Below are 26,902 nucleotides of genomic sequence, written 5' to 3'. Positions count from 1 at the left end.
TAGTTTCATGATTATCAATTAATTTTTAAAAATAAGTTACCCCTGTTTGAAAATAGATTCACCATCGACTGAAATTTAATTGTTTTGGCGGGGACTTTTGAATGACAGGTGCCCAATAAACAAAATGGCTGATCCTGCGCAAATGACGAACGCTCTCCAAAGATTACGGTTTTCAGAATTAGAAAAGCGTAAGTGACACATAAATAAAACTAAATAACACCAATAACCTAAAGATCAAAAGTAGTTTATTATTTGGGGTTGATGTCGTTTTTAAAACTGAAATAGTCGTCAACAAATCTCCCGTTGCCGTGTTTGTTTATATGCAATTTAATTTTAAAATGTTGAACGATAGAGGGCGTTTTACTTTATTTCAAGAATTATTTCCAGCAGTGCTCTGCATACAAAATATTGTAATAGTAATATTTGTTACAATAAAATTATTACTGAGTGAAAAGTGAGTGAAAGTTGGTCATGTCGAAAAGATTTATCTTTATTAAAATTGAATATAATTTCATTAACAATCAATTATTATATATATTATTATATTATATAATTATACACTTTCGGTAAAACAGTATTGTCCAAGTCCCACACTTCGTGTATCACAACTTATACATAAAATAACAAACCTGTGAAAATTGAGGCTCAATCGGTCATTGGAGTCGGGAGAAAATAATGGGAAAACCCACTCTTGTTTCCGCGCGTTTCGCCGTGTCATGACATGTGTTTAAAATAAATCCGTAATTCTCGCTATCGAGAATTGATATTGTTTTAATGTTTTCTAGATCATTTCATGGAACAATATTTCAAGAGAAGTCTTTCACCATAACCTACTGTAAACCCTGTAAATTATTTGTAAATCTGTGAACTTTTTTTTTTTTCTGTACCGAAAGTGTATAATGGCTTTAAAATATTATTTAATTTAATTTAATTGAATTTTAAATTCAAAATATTATTATTAATAAAAAAATACTGGCAGAGACGCGCTGATCTAGCCGTAGCTGTAGGCAAAATCGCTATTTCAGAAACTAAACTAAGTCTATTTCAGAAACAGCCTAAACTAAAGTCTAGCTAGGTAGATAACCTACATCGACATTGTCAATGCTATTGCTAATCATAATCACACACACAATAACAACATTATTGTTTTCGTTGACAGAATGGGTGGATGCAGTCTGGGAACAAGACTTCACCGAGAAGCCGGAACTGCCCCAAAGCCTTGCCCAGGAGATTACAGACAACAGAGGATATGTGCGTATTTTGAAGGACGCCATCAAATCATGCGTGCCGTGGGCACGGATTGACTTCGCTACTCTTCCACAGGGTAGGAGCAGATTGTCTGTCCCTACTCCTAGAACTACGAGGTCATTTCGTTAAAACTCTCCCTGAAGAGGAAAGCAAACCTCATAGTTCTAGGAGTAGTCTGTCCCCAGGGCTTTGAATTGACTGATTTGTAAAGCTCTACCCCCTAAATTTATTGACCAATCATAACTGCAACTTTGGTGTCATGTGCGTGTGCTCTGGGCCCAATTTCATAGCGCTGCTACACGATATACAAATTTTTGTGCTTACCGTAGCAGAAAAATTTGCTAAGGTGCAAGCGCATTTCACAGGGTAACAGAAAAATTGGGCAGTCATATTGCGCATTTACCATGGATTTGTATTGTGACATCATTTATTTTCTTGCGGTAAGCACTGGAAGGTTGGCATGCCTTTTCAAGTGCTTACAGTTAGCAGCGCTATGAAATGGAAATCGCAAAGTAAGCACAAAATCGGTTGCTAAGCAGCGCTATGAAACGTGGCCCTGGTGCCTTTTGTCAAGTTCCAGTTTCCTCAAAAGAAGTGCTCCTTGCCACAGGAAAATTGCTGTACCCCTTCAAGAACAAAATTCAAAGCATGAGTTTAGAAGCTCGTTGCTAAAATCACTGGCCTCTGCCTGTGGTCCAGTCTAAATTCCAAGCCTTGGAATTAAAGGCAGTGGACACTATTGGTAATTACTCAATTATTAGCATAACATCTAACTTGGTAACAAGTAATGGGGAGCTGTTGATAGTATAAAACATTGTGCGAAACGGCTCCCTTTGAAGTAACGTAGTTTTCGAGAAAGAAGTAATTTTCCACTAGTTTGATTTTTCGAGACCTTAGATTTAGAATTTGAGGTCCTGAAATCAAGCATCTGAAAGCACACAACCTCGTGTGACAAGGGTGTTTCTTCCATTATTATCTTGCAACTTCGACGACCGATTGAGCTCAAAATTTCACAGGTTTATTATATAGTTTGTTTATTAGTGAGAAGACTGGTCTTTGACAATTACCAATAATCCTGCTGACTGCTTGTTCTATTGTACTTCCTAGGTTTCTGGAGTGTCCTATCAGACGCTGGTTTATCCCCTCGCTCTCTGCTGGCTTTGCTGCATTATTTCATGTGTGGTGTTGATAGGGTCATATCTTCAGCTATCCAACGAGAAACCGCCATTTTGGCTGCCGATCTCTACTTTGTACTCAATGAAATACCAGGTATGTCTCACTATGTTCTCTGTAAACCATGGAGGAAGAAAACTCAAACAGAGTGCCAAGCAATTCGGGAGACTTCTCTACTACAACGGAGTAGATTTTTCTCAGTTCTGAAAAGAAGTGTCGTGCTTATTTCACTACTACGTAAGCTTAGTGGATCGAGGGGACTTTGTTATTAACTTCACTACCACGGAGTGAGTTGTTAATTGGTCTCAATGATTCGAATAATCATTGCCAGTAGACTAAATAATGTTTCCTATTTTGTTGACAGGTAGCGGCGCCTACAAGATTTTCCATCCCTTGGTATTTCAGGAGGCTGTTGACCTACTGAAGCAGTGGCCAGATTCAGGTATAAAGTATTCCCTGCTCCTTGAAATCTTAAGATATTATAGTAAAAGAAAAGAACAACTTTAAGCTTACTCAAATTGGATTTGGGTAAAACCTGAAGTTTCATAATGTGGGTAGGTAAGTTTATGGTAACAGCAGAACATTAGGGCACTCCATTGAAAAATCTTAAAAGCTATTGGGAAATTTTGAAAGGGCACCAAGGCAAACACCAGGGGTCGATTTCACAAAAAGTTGGGACTAGTCCTATGAGATATTAAAAACTTAAGGTCAGTCCTAAGTTAGGAAGAGTAACTCGTCCTAACTCCAGATAAGACTAGTCCTAACTCTTTGTGAAAACAACCCCAGGGCAAGGCCATTTTCAATTTGGAAAGGGCACTTCAATTGAAAAATCTTAAAAGCTATCGGACAATTTTGAAAGGGCACCAAGGCAAAGACCATCGCCTTTGTGTAATTCTAGGCCTGTAACAATGACGACACTTTTATCAAGGTAAACAAATTTGACTTGAGTAAAACCTGAAATTTTGTATGATGGAAATAGTGGGTGAGTTTATGGTAGGAGCAGATCAATAAAGACCCTCGCCACTATTTATCCTTTTTGATGTCTGTCCACAGTATCCGCTAAGCGCAAGAGGAATGCATCCGGTCCACCTTCCAGCAATCAGGCATCACAAGGTCGCCGTGGCAACAAGTCAAGACGTGTTGATGATGGAGAAGGAAGTGCTGATGCGATCGTCCCGTTTGATGAGGACGAAGACAATGAGGATGAAATAAACGCCCTGACTCCTCAAGAAGTGACGAGAATAAAATCAGCAGTGATGGGAACTCTCATGGTAAATTCAAAGATAGAGTAAAGTTCTCTGATGGATTTCACAAAGAGTTAAGACTAATATTACCTCTAGTTAGGACGAGTTAGGACGAGTTACTCGTCCTAACTTAGGACTAGCCATACGTGTTTAGTATCTCCTAGGACTAGTCCTAAGTTAGGACCAGTCCTAACTCTTTGTGAAATAGAAACCTGGCCATGCACAAGTTAGCGCATAGCACCACACTTGCATGCCACTCTTTTATAAGTAAATTATTTTTAGTTGGGGTTGAACAAAAACAAACTGACTTGAGCAGGATTTGAACTAACTATCTCCAGTTTAATGTGCTGGCGCTCTACCCATTGAGATAGCAAGCCATGTGTAGACAGTCGCCCTATTATAATGTCAGTATCTTTTGTCGGGGTGTCCGTCAGAAGCCGTAATACCGTTAGCTGCTGTATAGCCTGTCACACCCAAGTTTATGATACAACCTCGGAAGCAGCAGCCAGGGGATCATTAAGGGGATTTGAATTATGATTATTTATTTCCCCCCCCCCTTTTCTTTAGGACTTCATTCACCTGCTTCGAGCCTCCTCATTCAAGGATGCCGAGCAGTCAACCCAGCATGCAATGCAGGTGATGTCAGAGTTGACCCGGGTCACCGGTGACCAGACAGAAGTTGAGATCTTCGACTCTAAATTGTGAGTTTTTTATTAAATTTGAAAAAAAGTTTCTTGATAATCCTGCATGGCAATCTACAGACCTGTTCACCCAGAACAGACTGGATTTCTCATCAAAATATGAATCTTCAGACAGAAATATTTCAAGGGATATTTTCAACTATCATCATCATTATGCCGTGTAAGTTTTATGTAAATTTGTTATCTTTAGATTTTGTTTCTTACCAATCCTTTAACACACATTGGTGTATGGGTACAAACCCAAAATTATATTCTTCATCCCCAGTGTAAGCGAAAAACCACAAATTTTATCTTGCTCTTTTTGTAGCCTGAAGCGTTGCGTGGATTTTAGCTTTGTGTCAAGAAAACATTCATTAAAATTGCTTTCATTAAAGAGTGCTCTAAACTTTGTTTCTTCCTCCGCAGAAACCCAGAAGCATGTTCTTCAGTAGGACATCTGTCCTATCTCGGCCTAGCAGCATTGTGTTCAACGTCACATGGCCATGTCACCGATATGTTCACATTGGTAAGATTCAGATTAGATTCGTTTTCCCTCTTAAAGACACTGGACACTATTGGTAATTGTCAAAGACTAGTCTTCTCACTTGGTGTATCTCAACATATGCATAAAATAACAAACCTATGAAAATTTGAGCTCAATTGGTCGTCGAAGTTGCGAGATAATAATGAAAGAAAAAACACCCTTGTCACACGATGTTGTGTGCTTTCAGATGCTTGATTTCGAAACCTCACAAGTTCTAAATCTAAGGTCTCAAAATCAAATTCGTGGAAAATTACTTCTTTCTCGAAAACTATGGCACTTCAGAGGGAGCCGTTTCTCACAATGTTTTATACTACCAACCTCTCCCCATTACTCGTTACCAAGCAAGGTTTTATGCCAATAATTATTTTGAGTAATTACTAATAGTGTCCACTGTCTTTAAGACCTCTTGCTCAAAGTACAAATGTCATGACCAGGATTCGAACCAGTACCCATGGGGTGGATTTTTCAAATTGTTAAGACTAGTTAGAACGAGTTACTCGTCCTAACTTAGGACTAGCCTTAAGTTTTTAGTGAAATCGACCCCAGATGACTTGGTCATCAGAACTTGAGTCTAGTGCACCAGAAACAATGACAGAGATTCAAACCCTAATTCAGATGACTTAGCCACAAGGGTTTGAGTCTAGTGCACTAGACCACTCGGCTAGGACACGCCACAAAATACCTTTACATGAAGTTTTTTTTCTGCCAATCAAATACCATTTTACCATAGCACCCTCCTGAAACCTTGCCTTTCACATCACCCTGAAGCAAACAAATTCAGGCCTGATACTCCAGTACAAATGCTCTAGTACAAATTTGCAATTTCATCATAGGGTGCCCTTTACCAAGAAGAAAATGCCTTGGTGCCCTTGCCCTTTCAAAAACGAAGCATACAGCCCTGCCGAAATTACCTCATTAATATATTTTTCGGTGCTTTCTTTATTGTGTCTTTAAATTTTGCAGGTTTTGAAACATCTAATGCCTAACATCTTGATGTTGATTGGAGAGAATGGAAACGTTGCCATGGCAACCATCCCAAGGACAATACAGATTATAAAGTCTAATACAATTGCTTTCATCAAGTAAGTACGGCTAGTCTCTATGGCACTCCTTGCCTGGTGCATGTTTTTCTCCATCCTACAATCTAGACTGTTTTAAGAGGAATATCAATTCCTATCTTCAGCTCCCTCAAGTTCTTTTCACATTAAATAACTCTTCTTCTTGAAGCCCCATGCCAAGAGTGGTTTTTAGCCTTGTTTGGGGCAAACTTGCACACAAACAAAAAATTAACAATGAGATTTTATTGTATTAACTCCATGTAGACGTATGAAGAATGATCTTGAAGACGAAGCCATACCAAGTCTACGTCTGCTCCTACAGCACCTCTGCGTTAAAGTCCCCGACAAGGCCGAGTACCGGGCAAAGACAGCCGAGACTGTAGCTCTCATCTTGACTTACATGCCGATCAACCATCGAGCTAAGTTTATCGAATGGCTGTACAAATATTCAAGGAATGTTAAGGTATGAACTTTTTATGAAATGTTCCTCTTGTTTTTGTTCACACTTACTACTTTGGGTCAAGTAAACATTTCATCAAAATAGTTTGGAAAAACTAATTCTTTTCATAAATTCCTCTGTATTTCAACTGTAATAAGATCAGAAGCCAACTTTGGAAAGTTTCCTGACCAACTGCTTGTTTCACTCTTCAAGCACCAGAAATCAAGACTGAACTTACATATTTTATCAAATCTGACAATATTGTATGAAATGTTTGAAAACCATGTAACAGTCTAACTGCATTACCTTTTTATTTATTTTTAATATTTTTTCTTTTTTTTGGGGGGGGGGGTTAGTTCCAAAAGGTTTTCGTAAAAAATATTTGTGTTGTACCTTTTCTGTGTTAAGTATTAATCATTATTCCTACACAGATTGGTCACCGAGTGTTTGCTCTAGAGGTAGTTGCAGTTCTCCTGGAGACACCTCAAGACCAGCAAGATGCTGCGGCAGCAACGGCAGGAGCAACTGCAGCAGCTCCTGCAGCTAGTCAACAACAGTTCTTATCACCTACCTTCTTGACGCAACTGCTGCTGTCTCGCTGCTCTGACAGGGCACCAACGTAAGCTGGTTTCTTTTGTTACCACCTTTGCTGTAAAGTAAGGATGCAACCTTGATGGGAACAAATGTAAACTCACACCAATCAACAGGGCACCAACATAAGCTGGTTCTTGTTTTCAGTCTCTTGACAATGACTGGAGCAAGCTGGTCAAACATTGAAACCAATTTAAAAATTCTTTCTGCACCGCAGTGAATTTAATAACAAGAATTTCCTTGATCCACTAAGCTTCAAAGTTTTTTGACAGAAATGTTTGCAATATTTTCAAATTTCTGTTTCTAAAACATCAACTTGACTCTAGAGAAATATATTTTCTAACTTTGACTCGGGTATGTGCTAAAGCTCTTACTTGCTTCACTGTCTTTGAACAGACATTATTGCGGTATTTTACAAATTTTGTTTCTGAATCTTAAACACTAATTTAACTCTACAGAAATATATTTTCTAATCTTGATTGAGGGTTTGTGCTTAAGTTCTTAATTGCTTTGATGTTTTTGGACAGAAATGTTTGTGGTATTTTCAAAATTCTGTTTCTGAATCTTAAACTCTGCTTTAACTATAGAGACGTATATTGTCTTATTTTGATTTAAGGTACATGCTAAATCTCTTACTTCGCTGACTTTTGGACAGAAATGTTAGGGCCATTTCTAAGTTCTGTTTCTGTACTTTAAAAACTAACTTTAACTCTACAGAAAGATATTTTCTTATTTTGATTCAGGGTACGTGCTAAAGCTCTTACTTGCTTCGCTGACTTCACAACCTCGACAGACCCATCCATCCAACAAGCTCTCAATGCTTTATTCTTCTCTCCCTCGTCTGGAACCACCCCAGTTCCTCTCCTGAACACACTGACTGCTGCAAATCCACAGGTACAAATTAATCAGTCCAGTAGTTTTTTCATTTTTCATTTATTTATTCTAATAAATTTTTCTTTGCTCAACCCAAATTAAATTTGTAATTGCCCCCTTTGTGGTTTTTATTATTACAATTGGAATATGTTAAATAGCATCCACAAGAGATTAAAATCATTTTTGAAAGAAAGTGTGTCTTTGTGTGTTCACTAACCAACTCCACTTTAAACTTATTTTTCTCAATTTCATTCTCTGGTATCTCTTTGTGTTTTTACTTTTACAACTTTCTAACACGATTAAAAGTATATCCGTGGCGTTTATCAGTATTAGAGCATGCATTATGTTCTTTTCATATGAACAAAAATATACAAAATTACCTGGGTCAAAAAACTATTCATTTTGCTTGATCGCTTCCGATTTGTTGAATTGTTATTTTGCACAGAGTTGTCCTGCAACCCCAGAGTGTAACAACCAAGACAATCAGCCTGAGCCAACCGCTGACTCGAGGATCGGAGAGACAGAAGAGGCTCAAGATGGAGCCACACCCGGTAACCTCATGGGCGGGTCTCCGGCATTGCTCTTAGAGATGTCCAATGGCAGCTCTTGTAAGTTAAACGATGTTTTTAGTTATCCAATGAGAATGCTTATTATAAAATGATTAGGTAGCAGTACATTTATATCAAAACATTTTACTCATCTTGTTGTTTTCTTATTTTTTTATATATTTTTTACTTGCATTTAAAGCTGTAACTGTGGGCAGAAATATAATTTGTATGCTTCAGAAGCGAGCCCGTGATGAAAAAGTTGGTGTTCGAAAGGCTGCACTTCAGGTAAGTAGAGTTGTGGATTGTTTCTCTCCTATATGCCATGAGGGTTTTTCTCTGTGCCCTCTGGTTTTCCCTCCCTTCGGAAAGATCAGAAAGCACACAGAAAAAGCATTATTATATCTCTTAGAATGTTGACATTTTCTTCAGATGGAAACATGCCACTGTCATGATCCTGACGTCAAGGTTTTAGCCAGGATTTGGTAAAAGATGTCAGAATTAGCTGAAAATTTAAAAATGACAGTCCAAAAGACTCCCAGACACCCCCCTCTCACTAATGTTTTTCTTACCCCTTCCCTCTCCTCCAATCTCCCCCTCTCAGGCCTTAGAGAACATCCTACGTCTTGACGGAAGCACGATCACCATCAAGGAGCTTCAAGTTCTTCATGATGCATGTCTTGATCCAGCTCTGTCTGTCCGTAAACAGGCTGTGGCTTCTCTCACTACTCTACTCGGGGAAAAGAAAACTTGCGTACCCCTCCAAAAGTAAGAAGTTTGACAAATTTGCCATCAGAAGCTTCTATCTATTTACCTAAATAACGTAGCAAAGTATCTATAAAAGAACAACTGCAAAATCTGTTAAATTGTCTAAAATGAAGGATTTTACCTGGCTCTAGCTACTCTACTGGGGTAAAAGAAGACCTGCAGAATTAAAAAAAATCAACAAACTAGTAAAGCATCTTGCTCAAGGACACAAGTGTTATAATCGGTATTCGAAACCTCACCAAGATGACTTAACCATCATGGCAGTATTTAATTAAGCCTGTATTAAGCAAAAACACTTGCTAAGCAAAGAAAAATGTGTGTAATTTAGAAGCACAATTCTTGGGCTTTTACTTTGTGACAAACTTAAAGATAATGTCCAGGGGCCAATTTCATAGAGCTGCTTAAGCTAAAGATTTCGTTAAGCACGAAAATAGCTCGCTTATTCTACACATGTTACTGGCCAAAATTTGGGTGTGATCCCTGGCTACACGGCAGTTAACGGTTGTATGGCTTCTGACTGGCACCCCCGAACAAAGATATTGACAAAATAGGGACACCGCCAATATAGGGCTAGATAGCTCAGTTGGTAGAGCGCCGGCACGTTAATCCGGAGGTCGTTGGTTCAAATCCCACTCTAGTCAATTCTTTGTTCAACCCCAAAAATCATTTACAAATTTACCCAGTCAGTTTCCCTTGTGGTTTATATTGATATCTGAAACAAAAAGACGCATCCCCTTAAGGTGATCCCCTAGCTGCCGCTTCCCAGGTTGTATCGTAATTTGGGTGTGATCCCTGGCTACACGGCAGTTAACGGTTGTATGGCTTCTGACTGGCACCCCCGAACAAAGATATTGACAAAATAGGGACACCGCCAATATAGGGCTAGATAGCTCAGTTGGTAGAGCGCCGGCACGTTAATCCGGAGGTCGTTGGTTCGAATCCCACTCTAGTCAATTCTTTGTTCAACCCCAAAAATCATGGCAAAAATTTTATGACATATACATTGCTTGTGACTGGCAGAACTATTGTTTACTTAGCATAACAATTGAGTGGAGTCTTGGCCGGTATTCTGATTTTACTAAGCATGGATTATTTTGCTTAAGCAGAATTTGTTTCTTAAGCAGCTCTATAAAATTGGGCCCAGCAGTTATCAGTAATCGTTTCTTGTGGTTATTTCTCCCTCTAGAGTTTGGCTTCAGAGCATCCTACCTGGGGTCCTCGATCGTGAAGTTTCAGCTCAAGAAAAATGCCTACAGGTGAGGGAATAAATGTTTATGGGTTTTTTTTGTTGGGGGGGGGGGTATTTGTTTGATTGCTTTTGGGGTTTTTCCCTTACCAAATTAGCATGTCTTGTTTATTTTGATTGATTATTTGTCATGGTTTGATTCTTTAGCTCCTAAAAGAGATTCTATTGGACAGCATCACTGCTCGTAACCATGGTGACGATGATGCATCACGGTTGTCATGGAATCTTCTTGGGATTTTGAGCCAAGACGGCTCAGGAGACCTGAGGTAAGCTGTTGTTTTATATCTCTCAAGTATTCCCCATCTGTTTCTGAAATAACCTTCCCAAAACTTTGTGACATTGTGCTCTCAAACAGCCATTTCTTTCACTCCTGGACGAAGGGAAGGCATTCATGGTTCACATACAGCACCAGTGGTTTCTTACATAGCGCTCATATCCGTCACTCAGTGATGCTCAAGGCGCTTCAACATTCAGTATTTTCCTGCAAGGTATTGTGGAGCTATAAGAACAAGACCAATTTTATATAGCATATGTTAATGGTTTACAAGGCGCTGCGAACACGTTGGAAACTCACATTAAATTTGTCAGCAGGTCTGAAGATGTCCTGGTGTTTGTTTTTTAGTGCAACAGAACTCTTAAAAAAGTTTGTGTTGTGAAGTTTCCTTCATTCTTTACCAACTTATTGTTTCTATGTTTCTGTAGACGCTATCTCCAGAAAGCTTGTTCATTGTGGGCCAAGCAGAAAGCTCTCTCCAACAGTCTGGTCCGAGCTGTGACGTCTCATATCAACCATGACAACAACCAGGTAGGAAATATTTTTGCTGTAACAATCTTTGCTATAGTTGTATTATCTGTTCATCAATCTGATCATTGAAGAGTTGAGTTACTTTCCTGTCTTGTGCAGAAAACTGTCACCTTTGAAGAAAATGATAGTAGAAAGCTTCCCTGAAAATATTACGTGCTGAGGTGCTGTAGTTTTTGGGAAATGAGTTAATGTCATGAAAATTATTTTAAGCATTTACGAACGTATTTTCATGACATTGTTTTACTCATTTCTACAGCACCTCAGTAAGTAATATTTGAAGGGAAGCTTTCAACTGTCATTATCTTTAAATCCTGTAAGTTGAATGTAAATCTATGGACATTTTGAAAAAGTACCCAAATCCTTTAAGCATACTTTAGTCTGTTTTCAATTTTTTGGCCCTTGGAAAAATCTGAAAAATTGTGATTAAAAAAACTGAAATTTCTTTTAGAGCCAACACCATGTGTACATGTAGACTATTCTTTGAACTCAATCAAATATTCCTACTTTTATCAAGAACCCAATATCATGTCTGTTTTAGAAATGTTTAGCCTTCAGTGAAGACTTTGCTAGGGTCAAGTCGTCGGGCCATTAACTGTTTTTTGCTTTTTGAAACAATTCTGAAATGACCTTGATTTGTTTAACAGGCTGCATGGCTCCTGCTCGCTGAGGTTGCACCCTGCTGCCCGACCTTTGACCCAAAGGTCATCACGCAAGCCTGGGGTCAGTACAAGTCAGCCGATGGGTCTGTTCCACTCACCACCTTGCAGAGAGTCCTGTCTGTGATGGGGAGCCTCGCAGGACGCTTTGATGACGACGTTAGACAAGAGATGATCGGGGATCTGAAGGGGAAACTGATGGCGTTTGATTCATCACCGGAGCTGAGCAGCTCCATGATATCAACACTTAATAAGGTTATTACCCCCACCCAACTGGGCGTCCATGCCCCCCCCCCCCCACTCTAAGCACTCATTATTTTTCCCTCGAGGTATGTGGAGCTTTGCTCGAAAAAGAAGACCAATTTATTTACATAGCACCATGTAGTGATTTGCAAAGTGCTGTGGGGCAATATGCTGCCAATCATGCTGCCTTCTCTTTACGTTAAGTTCTTTTATGTGCATTTAAATGTCTTTCTTAAAGACACAAGTGTCAAGACCATGACTCAAACTCACATTCTGCTGATAAGAAACACCAGAGCTTGAGTTCGGTGCTCTTAACCGCTAGGCCACGGTGAGGTTCGAACCAGGTTCCACAGAGGTGAAAAGCAGTGGAAAACTACAAGACCAATCTGTTCCCACGTTTTTAAATTAATTTGGAAAAGGTCAAACATCAACTTGTACTTCTACCCTTTTCACAGTTATGTCTCGCAGTCGACGGCACCACCGACAGGAACAGCACCCTCATGAGTTCAATAACAGATGAGCTTCTTCAGAGATGCAGCGTGTACCTGTCCAGGATGATCCTTGAGGATGGATCGTCCCAGATGGCAATCTGCGAGAGTACCTTAGTGAGATACTTAGGGATACTTGGTGAGGTGGCGTGTCTCTGCCCGGCGAGGATGTCTCGAAGGATGTTTATGCTGGTACAGTCTCTCCTGGCCGGTCCGACCAAGTTGGAAGGTAAAGAAGTTACTTGTGTTTTTGATTGTTTTTGGGGGGGTTTTGTTTCATATAAATATCTTATCATTAAATTTTGGGGTAAACCAAAGATGTTGACAACATAGGAAGCTTGTCAGTTAGGGATAGATAGCTCAGTTGGTAAAGTGCCGGCACGTTAATCCGGAAGGGTCGTTGGTTCAAATCCTGCTCTAGTAAATTTGTCTTTGTTCAACCCCAATTTGTTATTTGTGTTATTACCCAGACGGTTTCCCTTTTGATTTATAATAAAGTTATCATCAAATATCAAGTAAGAAACCATAAACGAAATTGACGTAGTCAATTTTTTAACACCTTGTTGAAAAAAGTTGTGCATCCCCTTAAGGTGATCCCCTGACTGTATCTTCCCAGGTTGTATTATAAACTCGGGTGTGATCCCTGGCTGCATGGCAGTTACAGGTTGAATGGCTTTTAACTTAAAGATACTGACAAAATATGACACCGGAATAAAAGATATCGACAAAATAGGGAGACTGCACACATTAGAGCTGGATAGCTCAGTGGGTGGAGCACCTGCATTTTAATCCAGAGGTTGCAGATTCAAGAACCCCCAAATACCGCTTTCGTAAATTTTCCTTTGTTCAACCAAAACTAATGTCTTTATATTATTTGCCAACAGGAGATTCCTTTCCCGGATCGCAAGCCATGATCTCTTCCCAGACCCAACCTCCCCTCTCCCAGTTCGGTAACACTGTTCTCTCAGACACGGTCCGTGCTCATGTCTTCATCACTCTAGGCAAGCTGTGCCTGGTGCATGAGACTCTAGCCAAGCAGTGTATCGCTGCGTTGTCGCGTGAGCTGGAGACATCCACTAATCCGGCCGTCAGGAATAACGTTGCTGTTATCATGTGTGATTTGTGCATCAGGTGGGTGCATTATTTTTAGTTTTTAGTTTTTATGAGGACCAACAAAAAGGCCGGACGGCCACTTTAAGGTGGGGCTACACTTAACTGATTAAGGCTGTCGACCCAAATCGACTGTCACCAGGGACACGCTGCCACCTGCTTCTGGGGCAAGGAAGAATGGCTCTTTAGACTCACTGTGGTGAGGTTTCCTCATTCGTAAAATTGGGGAGGTAGTGCTTTCTGCTCTACCAGCATGGCTTCGGACTGATGATACCCAAGCCTACATCCGTATGGGCTGTAAAAGGGGTAACACTGTTTCAGCCCTAGGAGTAGGTGGCAACTGCCTCTGGAATAAAATAATTGTAGCCCACACCTTGAAGTGGCCTTGTGTGTCTGGCGGCTTCCCTAACATCACAAGGCAGGATGGCCACTTCAAGGTGAGGGCTACACTCTTACTGTCACCAGGAGCACGTTGCCACCTACTCCTGGGGCTGAAACAGGGTTACCCCCTTCACAGTCTGTAAGGATGTAGGCATGGATATCATCCACTATGAGCCACCTACTCCTGGAGCTCAAACAGGGTTACCCCCTTCACAGTCTGTAAGGATGTAGGCATGGGTATCATCCACTAGGAGCCAGCTACTCCTAGGGCTGAAACAGGGTTACCCCCTTCACAGTCTGTAAGGATGTAGGCATGGGTATCATCCACTAGGAGCCAGCTACTCCTGGGGCTGTCACATGGTTACCCCCTTCACAGTCTGTAAGGATGTAGGCATGGGTATCTTCCACTAGGAGCCACCTACTCCAGGGGCTGAAACAGGGTTACCCCCTTCACAGTCTGTAAGGATGTAGGCATGGGTATCATCCACTAGGAGCCACCTACTCCTGGGGCTGAAACAGGGTTACCCCCTTCACAGTCTGTAAGGATGTAGGCATGGGTATCATCCACTAGGAGCCACCTACTCCTGGGGCTGAAACAGGGTTATTCCCTTCACAGTCTGTAAGGATGTAGGCATGGGTATCATCCACTAGGAGCCACCTACTCCTGGGGCTGAAACAGGGTTACCCCCTTCACAGCCTGTAAGGATGTAGGCATGGGTGTCATCCACTAGGAACCACCTACTCCTGGGGCTGTCACATGGTTACCCCCTTCACAGCCTGTAATGATGTAGGCATGGGTATCATCCACTAGGAGCCACCTACTCCTGGGGCTGAAACAGGGTTACCCCCTTCACAGTCTGTAAGGATGTAGGCATGGGTATCATCCACTAGGAGCCACCTACTCCTGGGGCTGAAACAGGGTTACCCCCTTCACAGTCTGTAAGGATGTAGGCATGGGTATCATCCACTAGGAGCCACCTACTCCTGGGGCTGAAACAGGGTTACCCCCTTCACAGTCTGTAAGGATGTAGGCATGGGTATCATCCACTAGGAGCCACCTACTCCTGGGGCTGAAACAGGGTTACCCCCTTCACAGTCTGTAAGGATGTAGGCATGGGTATCTTCCACTAGGAGCCACCTACTCCAGGGGCTGAAACAGGGTTACCCCCTTCACAGTCTGTAAGGATGTAGGCATGGGTATCATCCACTAGGAGCCACCTACTCCTGGGGCTGAAACAGGGTTACCCCCTTCACAGTCTGTAAGGATGTAGGCATGGGTATCATCCACTAGGAGCCACCTACTCCTGGGGCTGAAACAGGGTTATTCCCTTCACAGTCTGTAAGGATGTAGGCATGGGTATCATCCACTAGGAGCCACCTACTCCTGGGGCTGAAACAGGGTTACCCCCTTCACAGCCTGTAAGGATGTAGGCACATGGCTGTCACATGGTTACCCCCTTCACAGCCTGTAATGATGTAGGCATGGGTGTCATCCACTAGGAACCACCTACTCCTGGGGCTGTCACATGGTTACCCCCTTCACAGCCTGTAAGGATGTAGGCATGGGTATCATCCACTAGGAGCCACCTACTCCTGGGGCTGAAACAGACTTACCCCCTTCACAGTCTGTAAGGATGTAAGCATGGGTATCATCCACTAGGAGCCACCTACTGCTGGGGCTGAAACAGGGTTACCCCCTTCACAGTCTGTAAGGATGTAGGCATGGGTATCATCCACTAGGAGCCACCTACTCCTGGGGCTCCTTCACAGCCTGTAAGGATGTTGGCATGGGTAGCATCCACTAGGAGCCACCTACTCCTGGGGCTGAAACAGGGTTATTCCCATCACAAGTGTAGCCCTCACCTTAAAGTGGCCGTCTGTCGTCACAGATGGCTAGGGTGCGTGGCCGAGCGGTTTAGCAGCATCATATTCAAGTTCAGGGCCCAATTTCATAGCGCTGCTAAGCACACAAATTTGGTTAGCATGAAACTTCTCCCTTGATAAAAACAGGAATGCCAACCAAATTACCACTTGATTTTTAGGGCAAGCAAACAACAGCTGTATACCAGTGAGAAAGCAACATGCAACAAATGGTAATTGGTTGGTAATCCTGTTTTTATCGAGAAAGAAACTTCATGCTAAGCAAATTTGTGTGCTTAGCAGCTCTATGAAATTGGGCCCTGGTGGTTTAGTCATCAGGATGTGGGTTCGAGTCCCAATCCTAACACTTTTGGCGTTGAGTAAAATGCTTTTTCATTGCTTCTCTTCGCCCAGGGGTATGGATGAGGGTGGAGGTTGATATTGTTTTTGAAAAACCCTTTTGAGTGCCGCAGCAGCCCTGGATAAATTGTTCATTTTGTATCTGTTGCTTCTAGATATCCCAGCGTTGTAGATTGTCACATCTCTAACCTGTCAATGTGCTTCAAAGATGAGTCTGAGTTAGTAAGGAAACAGAGCCTTACTCTTCTCACCCATCTATTGCTGGTAAGACTTCCCTATTTTTATCTCCAAATTTGTCTGTGTTTTTTTCTGTGATTCAGCCTAATTTTCTTTGGAAACTTACAGTTTCATGGTTACAACTATGGTTCCCTGAGCTACAAATATTGACTGCTTCGAGTGCTATGGTTAAAACTACGACACCCGAAGTGCTCCCTGGAGCGTTTTTCTTTTCCGAGGGGCAGCCGAGGGAAAATTTAACAGTCCGGGGATCACCGAGGGAGTCATAGTTTTAACCATAGCACGAGTTAAAGCAGTCAATATTTGTTTTTTAACACCCCAACAGACTATTTATCATCTTCGTACACATAGCTTTCGTACTCGCGATTCAGATACACACATGCACAACTGATTGGGTTCGAGGTGGGTAAAAAGACGTCTGGGTACTGCATGCCGTGTGATAGTCGTCGGACTATCACACGGCAAACGATGCACTATCACACGGCCGCCGTCTAGTAAAATTAAGACATATCATGTGACGCGCTCTAAACCAATGAAAAGGCAGAATAGTTGTAAGGGTTGTTATAATAACATCTATTTTTTCATACAAAATGACCCTAGATAAATATAGGGAAAAGCTTTGAAAATTATGAGCAAAACTATTGTCCTATGAAGTGTTAAATCTTTGTCTTATTATTGTACATATTTTTTTGTATTATTCTCCTTTTTCACCAATATTAAAAAAAATTGAATTGAAGTCAATATTTGAGCCCAGTGTTTCTTGACTTAATCGCCCCATTGTAGGAGGACTACATCAAGTGGAGGGGTTCATTGTTCTTTCATTTCATCACAAGCCTTGTAGATGACGTCAAGGAAATCAGAGATTTTGGTGCGTACTTTCACCAAAGATTTTTCTGTCATTATTTTCTCCTCATTTTCTTTTTTCTCATTTTCATTATTATTTGTTCAAAATTTTGTGAAAATTGCAATAGGTTTTTTTATATATATTTTTTTGTTTATTAAGTGTTCTGCAGAGAGTGTCAGCTTTGTAGGTCTCTTTATTTTTTTTGATCTAAATTTAATGCAAATGATGTTTTCTCACGATGGTCTTCAGACTTCTAATGGTATATTATTTTTTCGATCTTGTTTCTAAATTGACTGCAAATGATGTTTCTCACGATGGTCTTCAGACTTCTAATGGTATATTATTTTTTCGATCTTGTTTCTAAATTGACTGCAAATGATGTTTCTCACGATGGTCTTCAGACTTCCAATGGTGATACTGCCTCATGGCATTAGCTGATGCAGTAAATAAACACGCCCAAATCCATTATACTGTTGTAGGGGCTTTGAACTTCGTTCGTTAAGGGGCACAGCAATTTTCCTCTAAATAAGGGGCACTTTCTATGAAGAAAGTTTAAATTTGTAATGGCACTTTTCAAAGGGCACCATGGCAATTGCTGTTGGTGTCGTGGATTGTCTCAAGACCTGTTATGATATTATTTGCAATATTGATACTTAATTGACAGCAGAGTATTGATATTTAATCAATAGCTGAGTATTGCCTGGTTCAATTGCTATTGAAGCGTCATCCCAACATATATTGATAATTAATTGACATCCTCTATTTTCCTGAAATCACTATGGACCCTTGTGTTGTTATATTTAATATTGATATTTTATCGACAGCTGAGTTTTGCCTGGTTCAATTGCTATTGAAGCGTCATCCCAACATATATTGATAATTAATTGACATCCTCTATTTTCCTGAAATCACTGTGGACCCTTGTGTTGTTATATTTAATATTGATATTTTATCGACAGCTGAGTTCTGCTTGGTTCAGTTGCTATTGAAACGTCATCCTAACATGCTGTTCCATCATTTTATTGAGTCCGTCTTCCACTTCAACGCTTACGACAAACACAATGGTGAGTTGCAAATCCTAAATCTTGTCTATCTCCTATCCAATCTTTGCAACCTTCTCCACACCCGCCAGTCTTTGTATAATTTAAGATCCACTTCAGCTGTTGTATTGAATGCCCCCTGATCACGTACCAATGTAGGATCTAAAGCTTTTGCTGCAACTGGGCCTTAATGCTGGAATCACCTTCCTCAATCTGTTCGTTTAACCAATTCCCTGAGTTTCTTCAAATCCAAATTAAAAACGCACCTCTATCCTAAGTTACTCTAGATTGAATCATTGTTAATTGCATTGTTTTGTCTGTAAAACATGTAGTTTATCTTTGTTTGGTTGCTATTGAATTTCGTAAGCGCTTTGTATCGCTTTTGTAAAAAGCGCTTTATAAGTAAGTTTATTATTTTGTTATTATATCCAATCATCTTTCAAATTTTGACATTTTGAAATAAAAATTGTTTTGTAAAATGACAAAATTTGCGTCTTTTAATGACAAGCAAGTGTTTTAAATTCTGCAGATTATTTACTCAGGGATAAGAAATTTCAGACTTTTATCTGAGTTCAGACTTTTGAAGTCTGCCTGGTAAAAGAAAATGTTGTATTTTTCTCCAAATTAATAAAGCCACGCTCATGGATCTACTTTTCTAGCACTGGTGATTCTGTTCCGAAAAGCTCCTTTAGAATCTATAACTCCAGGGGTTATCAAAAGTTGGAAATGCCATCATTTCAATGTACCTCCTAAAACCTGGATTCCAGTTTCAGAGTTTGTGAGCAGCATTTCCCCAAAAGCCTTTACATTTTCAAATGTTATAATCTTCATATCCATTCCTTAGTCTACAACCAGTTCAGCCAGACAGAGCGTGAGAAGAAACTATTCTCTCTGAAGGGCGCCCCCAATGCTGACAAACGGAGAACCATTTATCGTTTTATGCTTCAGCACATGAATGATGAGCACCGATTCAAACTAACAGCTAAACTCTCACAGGAGGTGAGTTAATTTCCTTCTCATCTATTGAGAGGTTTTATCTGAAAAATTTGGAGCAGGATTTGAACCAACGACCTCCCATTTAACGTGACGGCGCTCTACCAACTGAGCTATCTAGCCCTATGTTGGAGGTCTTCTTTTGTTCATGGTGCCAGTCAGAAGCGGCTCAACTTTCTTTGTTACACCCAAATTATGAAAACAATATATATTCCCAGTCAGTTTCCCATGTGGTTTATCACTCGATATTTAAAGTAATATTTAACATAATATCCTTGCATTTGATATTCACACCTACATGGCAAAATTTGTTTTTGTAGGTACTTGCTGGTATCGTAGACGGTGTCTTACCTCTTGATGAAGACACAAACATCCTCCTTCAAGACACTTTGGACATCCTCTGCTGTAAAGTAAGAAAAACTCTTAACTTATTAACCAAGACATGGTACTCTTCCTACTTTAGTCTGAGTAACGATTTGTTTAGCCCTTGGACAATTTTTACAAATTGTGATTAAATAGCCTGAACAGTCCCGCAGAGCCTACACCACATGAACCCAGAGGTCAGCCCTTTTACTGAATAAAATGTTCCTACTTTTTCTAAGGAAATATCATGTCTGTAACCCTGACCACCCTCATCAGCCCTTCAACTGTGGGAGCTTGCCCTGAACTGTGGGACATAGCAACAGTGGATTTAATCAGAGAGGAATTCAAATTGAACATTCACTTATGAGAGAGAGGGAGAAAGCATGCATTTAGCCTTTCTGGGTGGATTTCACAAAGAGTTAAGACTAGTCTTATCTCTAGTTAGGACGCGTTACCCGTCCTAGCCATTCATTTTTAATATCTCCAAGGACGACCCCAGAAACACTTTGCTACGGTCAAACCATGGCCTATTAAATTTTTTGTTTACTAATTGAATGGGTTTTTGTTTTCAACAGGAGATCAAACTAGCCTCATTGCGATCCAAAGCGCCCACTGACATCGATGACCGTATGGAGATGGCTGAAGCCGTCATCAATCAAGCTAAGACTAAGCTGATTACTCAAGTCGTTAAGCAGAATATGATTGAGAACATTGTACCAATCGTCATAGCACTCAAGCACAACGTAAGAAAAACGCTGGCAATTTTTACTATTAAAGGGGAGGTCTCAAGTTTTCTACAGTTTTAAGGTCGTAATTTTAAAGATTTCCTTCTTCCTAAACTATTATTTATTGATTTCTTGTTTATTAATTTCTTGTTTATTGATTACTTCATAGCTTGAGAAAGCTCGTTCTCCGACCCTTCGACACCTGATGCTCTACCTCAAACAGCTGATGAAAGATTACCGCAACGAGGTCAAAGGTCAATAGAGAAAATGTTTCAGTACAAGTTTAACTTTCTGAGTTTTCCTTACTGAGTTGCCAGGATTTGAGTCAATTAAAACAGAACAATTGAAAGCAATCCTGGGGAACTGGGCCAAAATTCTTGACTGCTTATGTTAAACTTATATACCTGTTCATGTTTGTTATTTAACCTTGAGAAATTTTCTGGTAGGGTCGAAACGTCAGGCCATAAACTACTTTTTGCATTTATAGACCATGTGACCTATGACATCACATGTTTACAAAAGAGCCACCAAGCCTGGACTTCCTGCATGCAAGATTTGTACACAGCTCAATGGAAGAAAACATAAAATCTTATATTTTATGGATATTGCACTGTCTAATCTTATCAACTTTTGATACGATGAAAAGGGGCACATTTCAAAATTTGTCCAGCTTTTACTTTCATAACTCTTGGATTTATGTGGAAATTATGACACAAAATGTCAACTTTCCCATAGGACCAGTGCAGTATCTTGCCTGCCGGAATACCCAAAGAATGTACAAGGTCACACTTATTGTAAACAAAGTTCACATGGTCTATACCATAGGTCCTTTTAGTTGGTAGGCAGTTTGCAACAGCTACTTCAATTTTCTAAGTTATTTTTGATTGTTATTTTTTCTTAGATATCCTCGCAGCTGATCGCCAGTTGGCAACAGAGATTGAGTTTGATCTGAGACGGTTTGATGAGGAGCAGATCGAGGCAGCTAAGAAACAGAAGGCAGCATCTATCGCTGTAGCCTCACCACGCCCAGGCAGCAAACCAACCACACCTGTTGCATCACCTAGAAATGTAAGACTACAGTTTATTGAAAAGTTAACTAGATCAGGATTTGAACCGACGACCTCCGGTTTAACACGCCGGCGGTCTACCAATTGAGCCATCTACAATCCTGGCCAAAATGGTTGGGCTACCCATTTCCAATGTTACAATAAACATTCCCTGTCCACTTCCCATGACAATAAACATTCTCTCCGCCATCCCCCCGCTCAATGTTGATTTAAGTGGAGAAGACTGTGCAATGAGAGCCAACATTGAAAGAGGCACGGGGCCCAACGGCCTCACCCTTGTTGGTTCCTGCGAAGCGAATGTGGCATCATAACTCGGGTTTCGCTGCAATTTCTTTTGTGCGAGTTGAGCACAGCTTAATTTTTGCAAATTTTCATTGCAGATTTGTGACATCAAATTTGCTTCCTATTCGCAAGAAGTGTGAACTATACTTAAGTTTTTTTTTCTTTTTTCTTTTCTCTTCCATTATCCACCTTAAGACGCCCGTGGCTCAAGCTTTGCTGTCCCCAAGATCCGTCTCAAACTGCTCCCCACGAATCATCCGAACTCCTCGTCCAGGTGTAGTGGACACGCCCCCTGCCACGACCAAAGTGCCTGATGGAGCAGACGTCTATGATTTCCCAGCTACTCCCATCAGGAACAACAGGTATTGGAAAATAAATTAATGTTTGTGCATTAAGCAAACCAAAAATATTAATTCACTTTTCATTTTGGTTTTTCTTTTTTCAATAGCTTGGAACAATCCAATAAGAATTTTCATAACGTCTCGTTTTGAAGTCTGTTCAGTTTGGGGTAGCAGGATGTGTACATGTATCTACTTTGCTCTGTAGATTTGCTCTTGAGAATCTGTCATGATATTTATTTTACTACCGCAGAGTAGGTTTTGGAATTTGGGAGACTACTTCTGAAAGAAACTGTTTTGGGAGATAGAAATTCAAGCCATAGCAAAGCCGCCAAGCCTATATGAAGGACACTAAGTAATATAGGGGCATTTAAAATATGTTGAACTTGTATTCCAGACCAATATCCCTGGCTGCCCAAGCGATAGTGAATTCAGCTCGCAGGGCCATAGCTTCAGCCAAGCGTCTCACTCCTATCAAGTCAACCTCTAGACCCCAACATGAGGTCAGAGGTCATGACCTTCAGAGTAAGGAGAGGTCACCGTTGAAGGAGAGTACGCAGGAGAACCAGAGCAAGGTGAGGAGTTGTGGGCTTTTGGAGGGTACTGTTACTGTTTATACAAGTGAATCATAAGATATTGTTAATGGCAGGCCTGGAATTACCTGGAGGCCATGGGCTCCATTGCACCATGGTCTGGCTTAATTTGTGCCCCTTCAAAAGTTTCACATAGACTTAAAGCCACTGGACACTATTGGTAATTGTCAAAGACCAGTCTTCTCACTTGGTGTACCTCAACATATGCACAAAATAACAAACCTGTGAACATTTGAACTCAATTGGTCATTGAAGTTGCGAGATAATAATGGAAGAAAAAACACCCTTGTCACACGAAGTTGTGTGCTTTCAGATGCTTTATTTCGGGACCTCAAAATCTAATTCTGGGGTCTCGAAATCAAATTCAAATATTTTAGTGGAAAATTACTTCTTTCTCAAAACCTACCTTACTTCAGAGGAAGCCGTTTCTCACAAAGTTTTATACTATCAATAGCTCTCCATTGCCTGTTACCAAGTAAGTTTTTGCTGCTAACAATTATTTTGAGTGATTACCAATAGTGTCCAGTGCCTTTAAGGTTTTTACTTGGAAGTGCCCTTTGCAAAATGAAAATGGCCTAGGCTTGGGCTCCACGCTGCTCCAAAAATGTATATAGGCCTGAAGGTTCATATTTTCTGCGTTTCCATTACGTCCGCAGCGCACGAAGCCCAAGCCAGAGATGCAGCCAAGCCGAGGTTTGAGAAAGGCCCTAGGTCGTTGTGGTCGAGCCTTCAGCACTTCTGATCATACCATTGCTAGCATAACCTGTAAAACTTTTCCAATAACTATACAATTAGTGTTGACTTTTAATCCCAACATTGGAAATATTTCCTTATTTGCTCTAACTGATAATCTCATTTTACTTAGACACCAACCCGTCCAAGTCTTCGTGGTCGAGCAATTAGCACTCCGGATCAGACTATCGCCAATATCACCTTCCATGCACCGATGGACCTGAGCGTCATTCCACCCCCTTCCCCGACCCCAAGCTCTCTACCCGTCAGAGTCTTTAGTGACGAGGACCCAAAGAAAAGTAAGAAGAACTTTTGAAGTTTGATCGATTTTCTTCCATTCATATGTCATTGTAGCAGGCATGATACTCTTCCCATTTTAGTCTGATTTCCAATTTGTTTTTCCAAACAGAAAAAGGAACAGTCAGCCCTTGTACTCGATAAAATGTTCCTACATTTTTCCAATGGACAAATATCATGCCTGTTGTATTAAGGTTAAATTCTGCATTGGAATGGAAACGAATCTCTTTTGGGTTAAAGACACTGGACACTATTGGTGATTGTCAAAGACTGTCTTCACAGTTGGTGTATCTCAACATATGCATAGAATAACAAACCTGTGAAACTTTGAGCTCAACCGATCGTCAAAGTTGCGAGATGTTAATGAAAAAAAAACACTCTTGTCGCACCATGGACAGTTGTGTGCTTTCAGATGCTTGATTTTGAGACCTCAAATTCTAAATCTGAGGTCTCGAAATCAAATTCATGGAAAATTACTTCTTTCTCAAAAACTACGTTACTTCAGAGGGAGCCGTTTCTCACAATGTCTAATACCATCAACCTCTCCCCATTACTCGTTACTAAGTAAGGTTTTATGCTAATAATTATTTTGAGTAAGTACCAATAGTGTCCACTGCCTTTAAATCTAGCCACATAAATGTACTCAGTAATGCCATTTTTATTGTCATGGCCCCTTTTATTGCATGGCTTTTGTGACTGAAAAAATGCTTTGTAGAACATTATGCCCACCCTTCTTCTTAGCACAGACTTGTTTTTCATGTTTGTTTTTTCGTCTTGTTTTTGCTCAGTTCAAGGAACACCAAGTTGGAATCCTCAGCTCCAGATTGAGAATCGACGAGATCTCCTGATGATGTTGTCCCCTGATCAACCGTAAGTCAATTCATATCTAACAAGCGGGATGCCGCGTTTCGCGCGGCAACCCGCTAGAGGATGAAGCTTGATTTCACATGCTTTATACAGCACGATGACTTACTTCATTCATTTGTTTCGGTTTTGTCCTGGCACCCAGCCTCTTCGACCCTGCGCGGCAACGAATGAACCGATCCAGAGAACCATGCTTAGTACAACACGAAAGTAACCCGACCAAAAATGGCGGATCGAATGGCGGGTGGGCGGGCAAGGGGCAATGAGTGAACCAATCCGGAAAACCATCTGCGAAACACTGTCCACAATGAGTCACCTGTCAGAAAGATTTCTAGGAAGTCTGGTAACAACATCGACCAGTGGTTGACACACGGTCGTCGCCCAAACTTCCTCCAATCAGATGACTCGTAAGTGGGAGTTTGGGTTGGGGTTTTGTAGACTTGCAACCCGACGTCTGAAACCACACAAACGTGTTGAGTTACACACACACAACCGTGTTGATTTCCACAAGGATGCCAGGCCACTGGACCTTCTAATTTCAATCCAAGATGGCGCTGGTTACGCGTTAATAGTATAGATATAGCGATGGGCGTATCAAGGCGCTCATTATTTTTTCCCTGCAAGCTATTGTGGAGCTATTGATTTTGAAGTATGAGACCACCTTTATAGCACCAAGGTGCAGCCTATCAAACAAGGGGCCAATTTCATAGCGCTGCTTAGCACAAGAATTTGCTTAGCATGAAATTTTTGCGTCGATAAAAACAGAATTACCAACCAAATTTCCACGTGGTTTTGAGGATAAACAAATAACAGCTGAATACCAGTCACAAGCAATATGTAACAAATGGAAATAATGGTTAGTAATCCTGTTTTTATCAAGGAAGAAATTTCATGCTAAGCAAATTTGTGTGCTAAGCAGCGCTATGAAATTGGTCCCAGGAGCACCGGGGGGGGAACCCCTACTCTTTCTGATAAGTGCACTTGGTTATTTTACGTGCATTACAAAACACACTGGACCTTCAGCAATATCTTTATTATTTCTGATTCAGGACCCCTAAACCAAGAACTTGGAACATCACCTCCCCAAAGCCACGCCCTCAAGCCAAGTCAAGAACCAAGAGCATTCCTACCGATCCAGCGACCATCAGAAACGACGGAGAGAGGGAGGGCCAGGCTCAGAAGAGAAAGACCAGAGCCAGCACCTCCATCTTGAATCAGAGCAAAGACACTTCAGATGGTCAGAGAGGGACGCGGACAAGACGAAGCTCACGCTCAACACAGAAGTAAACTTGAGAAGATGGCGGAGGAATGGAGTGTCCCTGGAATAACACGCAGTACGTGGCCTTCGTTGCCCGTGGTCTTGGGCTTGGTGCCCCTTCAAAAGTAACCCATAGACTTTCCAATGGAAGAATGAAAGATGAAATTCCAGGCCTTGAATGTAGTGTCCTAGGGCCCAATTTCATAAAGCTGCTAAGGAGAAATATCTTCTTAAAAAAATTCTTTGCTAAAGCAAGAAATGGTTGGGGTACCAGGCAGTTGCAGCAAGGGCAACTGTGTGGTATTCTGGCCGTATTAACCTATCTATGCTTTAAAAAAAAGGTGTTTTTTTGCGCTGAGCTACTTTTTTGTGCTTACAGGCTTTATGAAATTTGGCCCTGAGCTTGAAATTATGAACAGCTGAGACCAGGCTTTCTGCTTCTTCTCAACCATACACTCTTGATTTGCTGAGATGTAGACCAAGGAGCCATTGTAAACAGCTGTATTCCACGTACTGCATCTCTTTGGAACTCCCTGTGAAAACACTGTTATGCTGTTTTCTTATCAAGTTGACATTGTGTTCAGATGAAACTTTCACAAGTGACTGCTATTGTTATAACTTTCTTTATATTTTGGCCTTAAACAAGTTTTACTGTTACAAAAAAAACAATCTATTGCCTCACCTTTAATGGACCAGCCGTCGATTTCACCAAAGATCTTCCTAACTTAGGATTAATCTTGGACTTAGGACGGGTTCAATTCCGTATCCAAATACGTAGTACGCATTGAACTCATCCTAAGTTAGGACGGGTTACTCGTCCTAACTCGAGATAGGATTGATCCTAGCGTTTTGTGAAATCGACTGCAGTCAACATAAGATTGAGAAAAGTTGTAGAAGTTTATACAAGCGTACTGTTACAACAAAAAATCTTTGGCTTTATCTTTTACAGACAAGTAG

The 26,902-nt window shown here is 40.9% G+C and overlaps 1 protein-coding gene and 1 non-coding gene across 2 annotated transcripts; both read left to right on the top strand.

The window, feature by feature from the left end:
* Positions 1 to 124: 124 nt before the first annotated feature.
* Positions 125 to 26,658, top strand: LOC117299356 (condensin-2 complex subunit D3-like). The gene is made up of 33 exons (XM_033782885.1): positions 125 to 188; positions 1,160 to 1,324; positions 2,356 to 2,517; positions 2,786 to 2,863; positions 3,475 to 3,692; positions 4,233 to 4,366; positions 4,772 to 4,871; positions 5,853 to 5,971; positions 6,212 to 6,410; positions 6,818 to 7,005; positions 7,721 to 7,871; positions 8,296 to 8,458; positions 8,598 to 8,683; positions 9,000 to 9,163; positions 10,350 to 10,419; positions 10,557 to 10,675; positions 11,112 to 11,214; positions 11,859 to 12,125; positions 12,569 to 12,830; positions 13,486 to 13,732; positions 16,468 to 16,576; positions 17,333 to 17,417; positions 18,353 to 18,457; positions 19,278 to 19,432; positions 19,747 to 19,836; positions 20,365 to 20,532; positions 20,684 to 20,768; positions 21,416 to 21,582; positions 22,059 to 22,225; positions 22,599 to 22,776; positions 23,660 to 23,825; positions 24,612 to 24,693; positions 25,737 to 26,658. Exons 1-33 carry the CDS (start codon positions 125 to 127, stop codon positions 25,972 to 25,974), a joined length of 4,854 nt encoding a protein of 1,617 aa, XP_033638776.1. The 3' UTR covers positions 25,975 to 26,658.
* LOC117299719 lies at positions 17,764 to 17,840 on the top strand. The gene has a single exon (XR_004520099.1). It is a non-coding gene; the product is annotated as a small nucleolar RNA SNORD35 (small nucleolar RNA).
* Positions 26,659 to 26,902: the final 244 nt, after the last annotated feature.

Source organism: Asterias rubens, chromosome 14 (assembly GCF_902459465.1).
Source record: "Asterias rubens chromosome 14, eAstRub1.3, whole genome shotgun sequence".
NCBI classification, from domain to species: Eukaryota; Metazoa; Echinodermata; class Asteroidea; order Forcipulatida; family Asteriidae; genus Asterias; species Asterias rubens.
This window is presented reverse-complemented; position numbering and strand designations above follow the sequence as displayed.

What these genes read in the sequence shown, in the direction of transcription:
- LOC117299356 (XM_033782885.1), top strand. Translation starts at nt 125, where the DNA reads ATGGCTGATCCTGCGCAAATGACGAACGCTCTCCAAAGATTACGGTTT. An exon ending in AATATTCAAGGAATGTTAAG is followed by an intron (nt 6,411 to 6,817) that starts GTATGAACTTTT and finishes ATTCCTACACAG; the next exon opens with ATTGGTCACCGAGTGTTTGC. An exon ending in CGCTTACGACAAACACAATG is followed by an intron (nt 18,458 to 19,277) that starts GTGAGTTGCAAA and finishes TCCATTCCTTAG; the next exon opens with TCTACAACCAGTTCAGCCAG.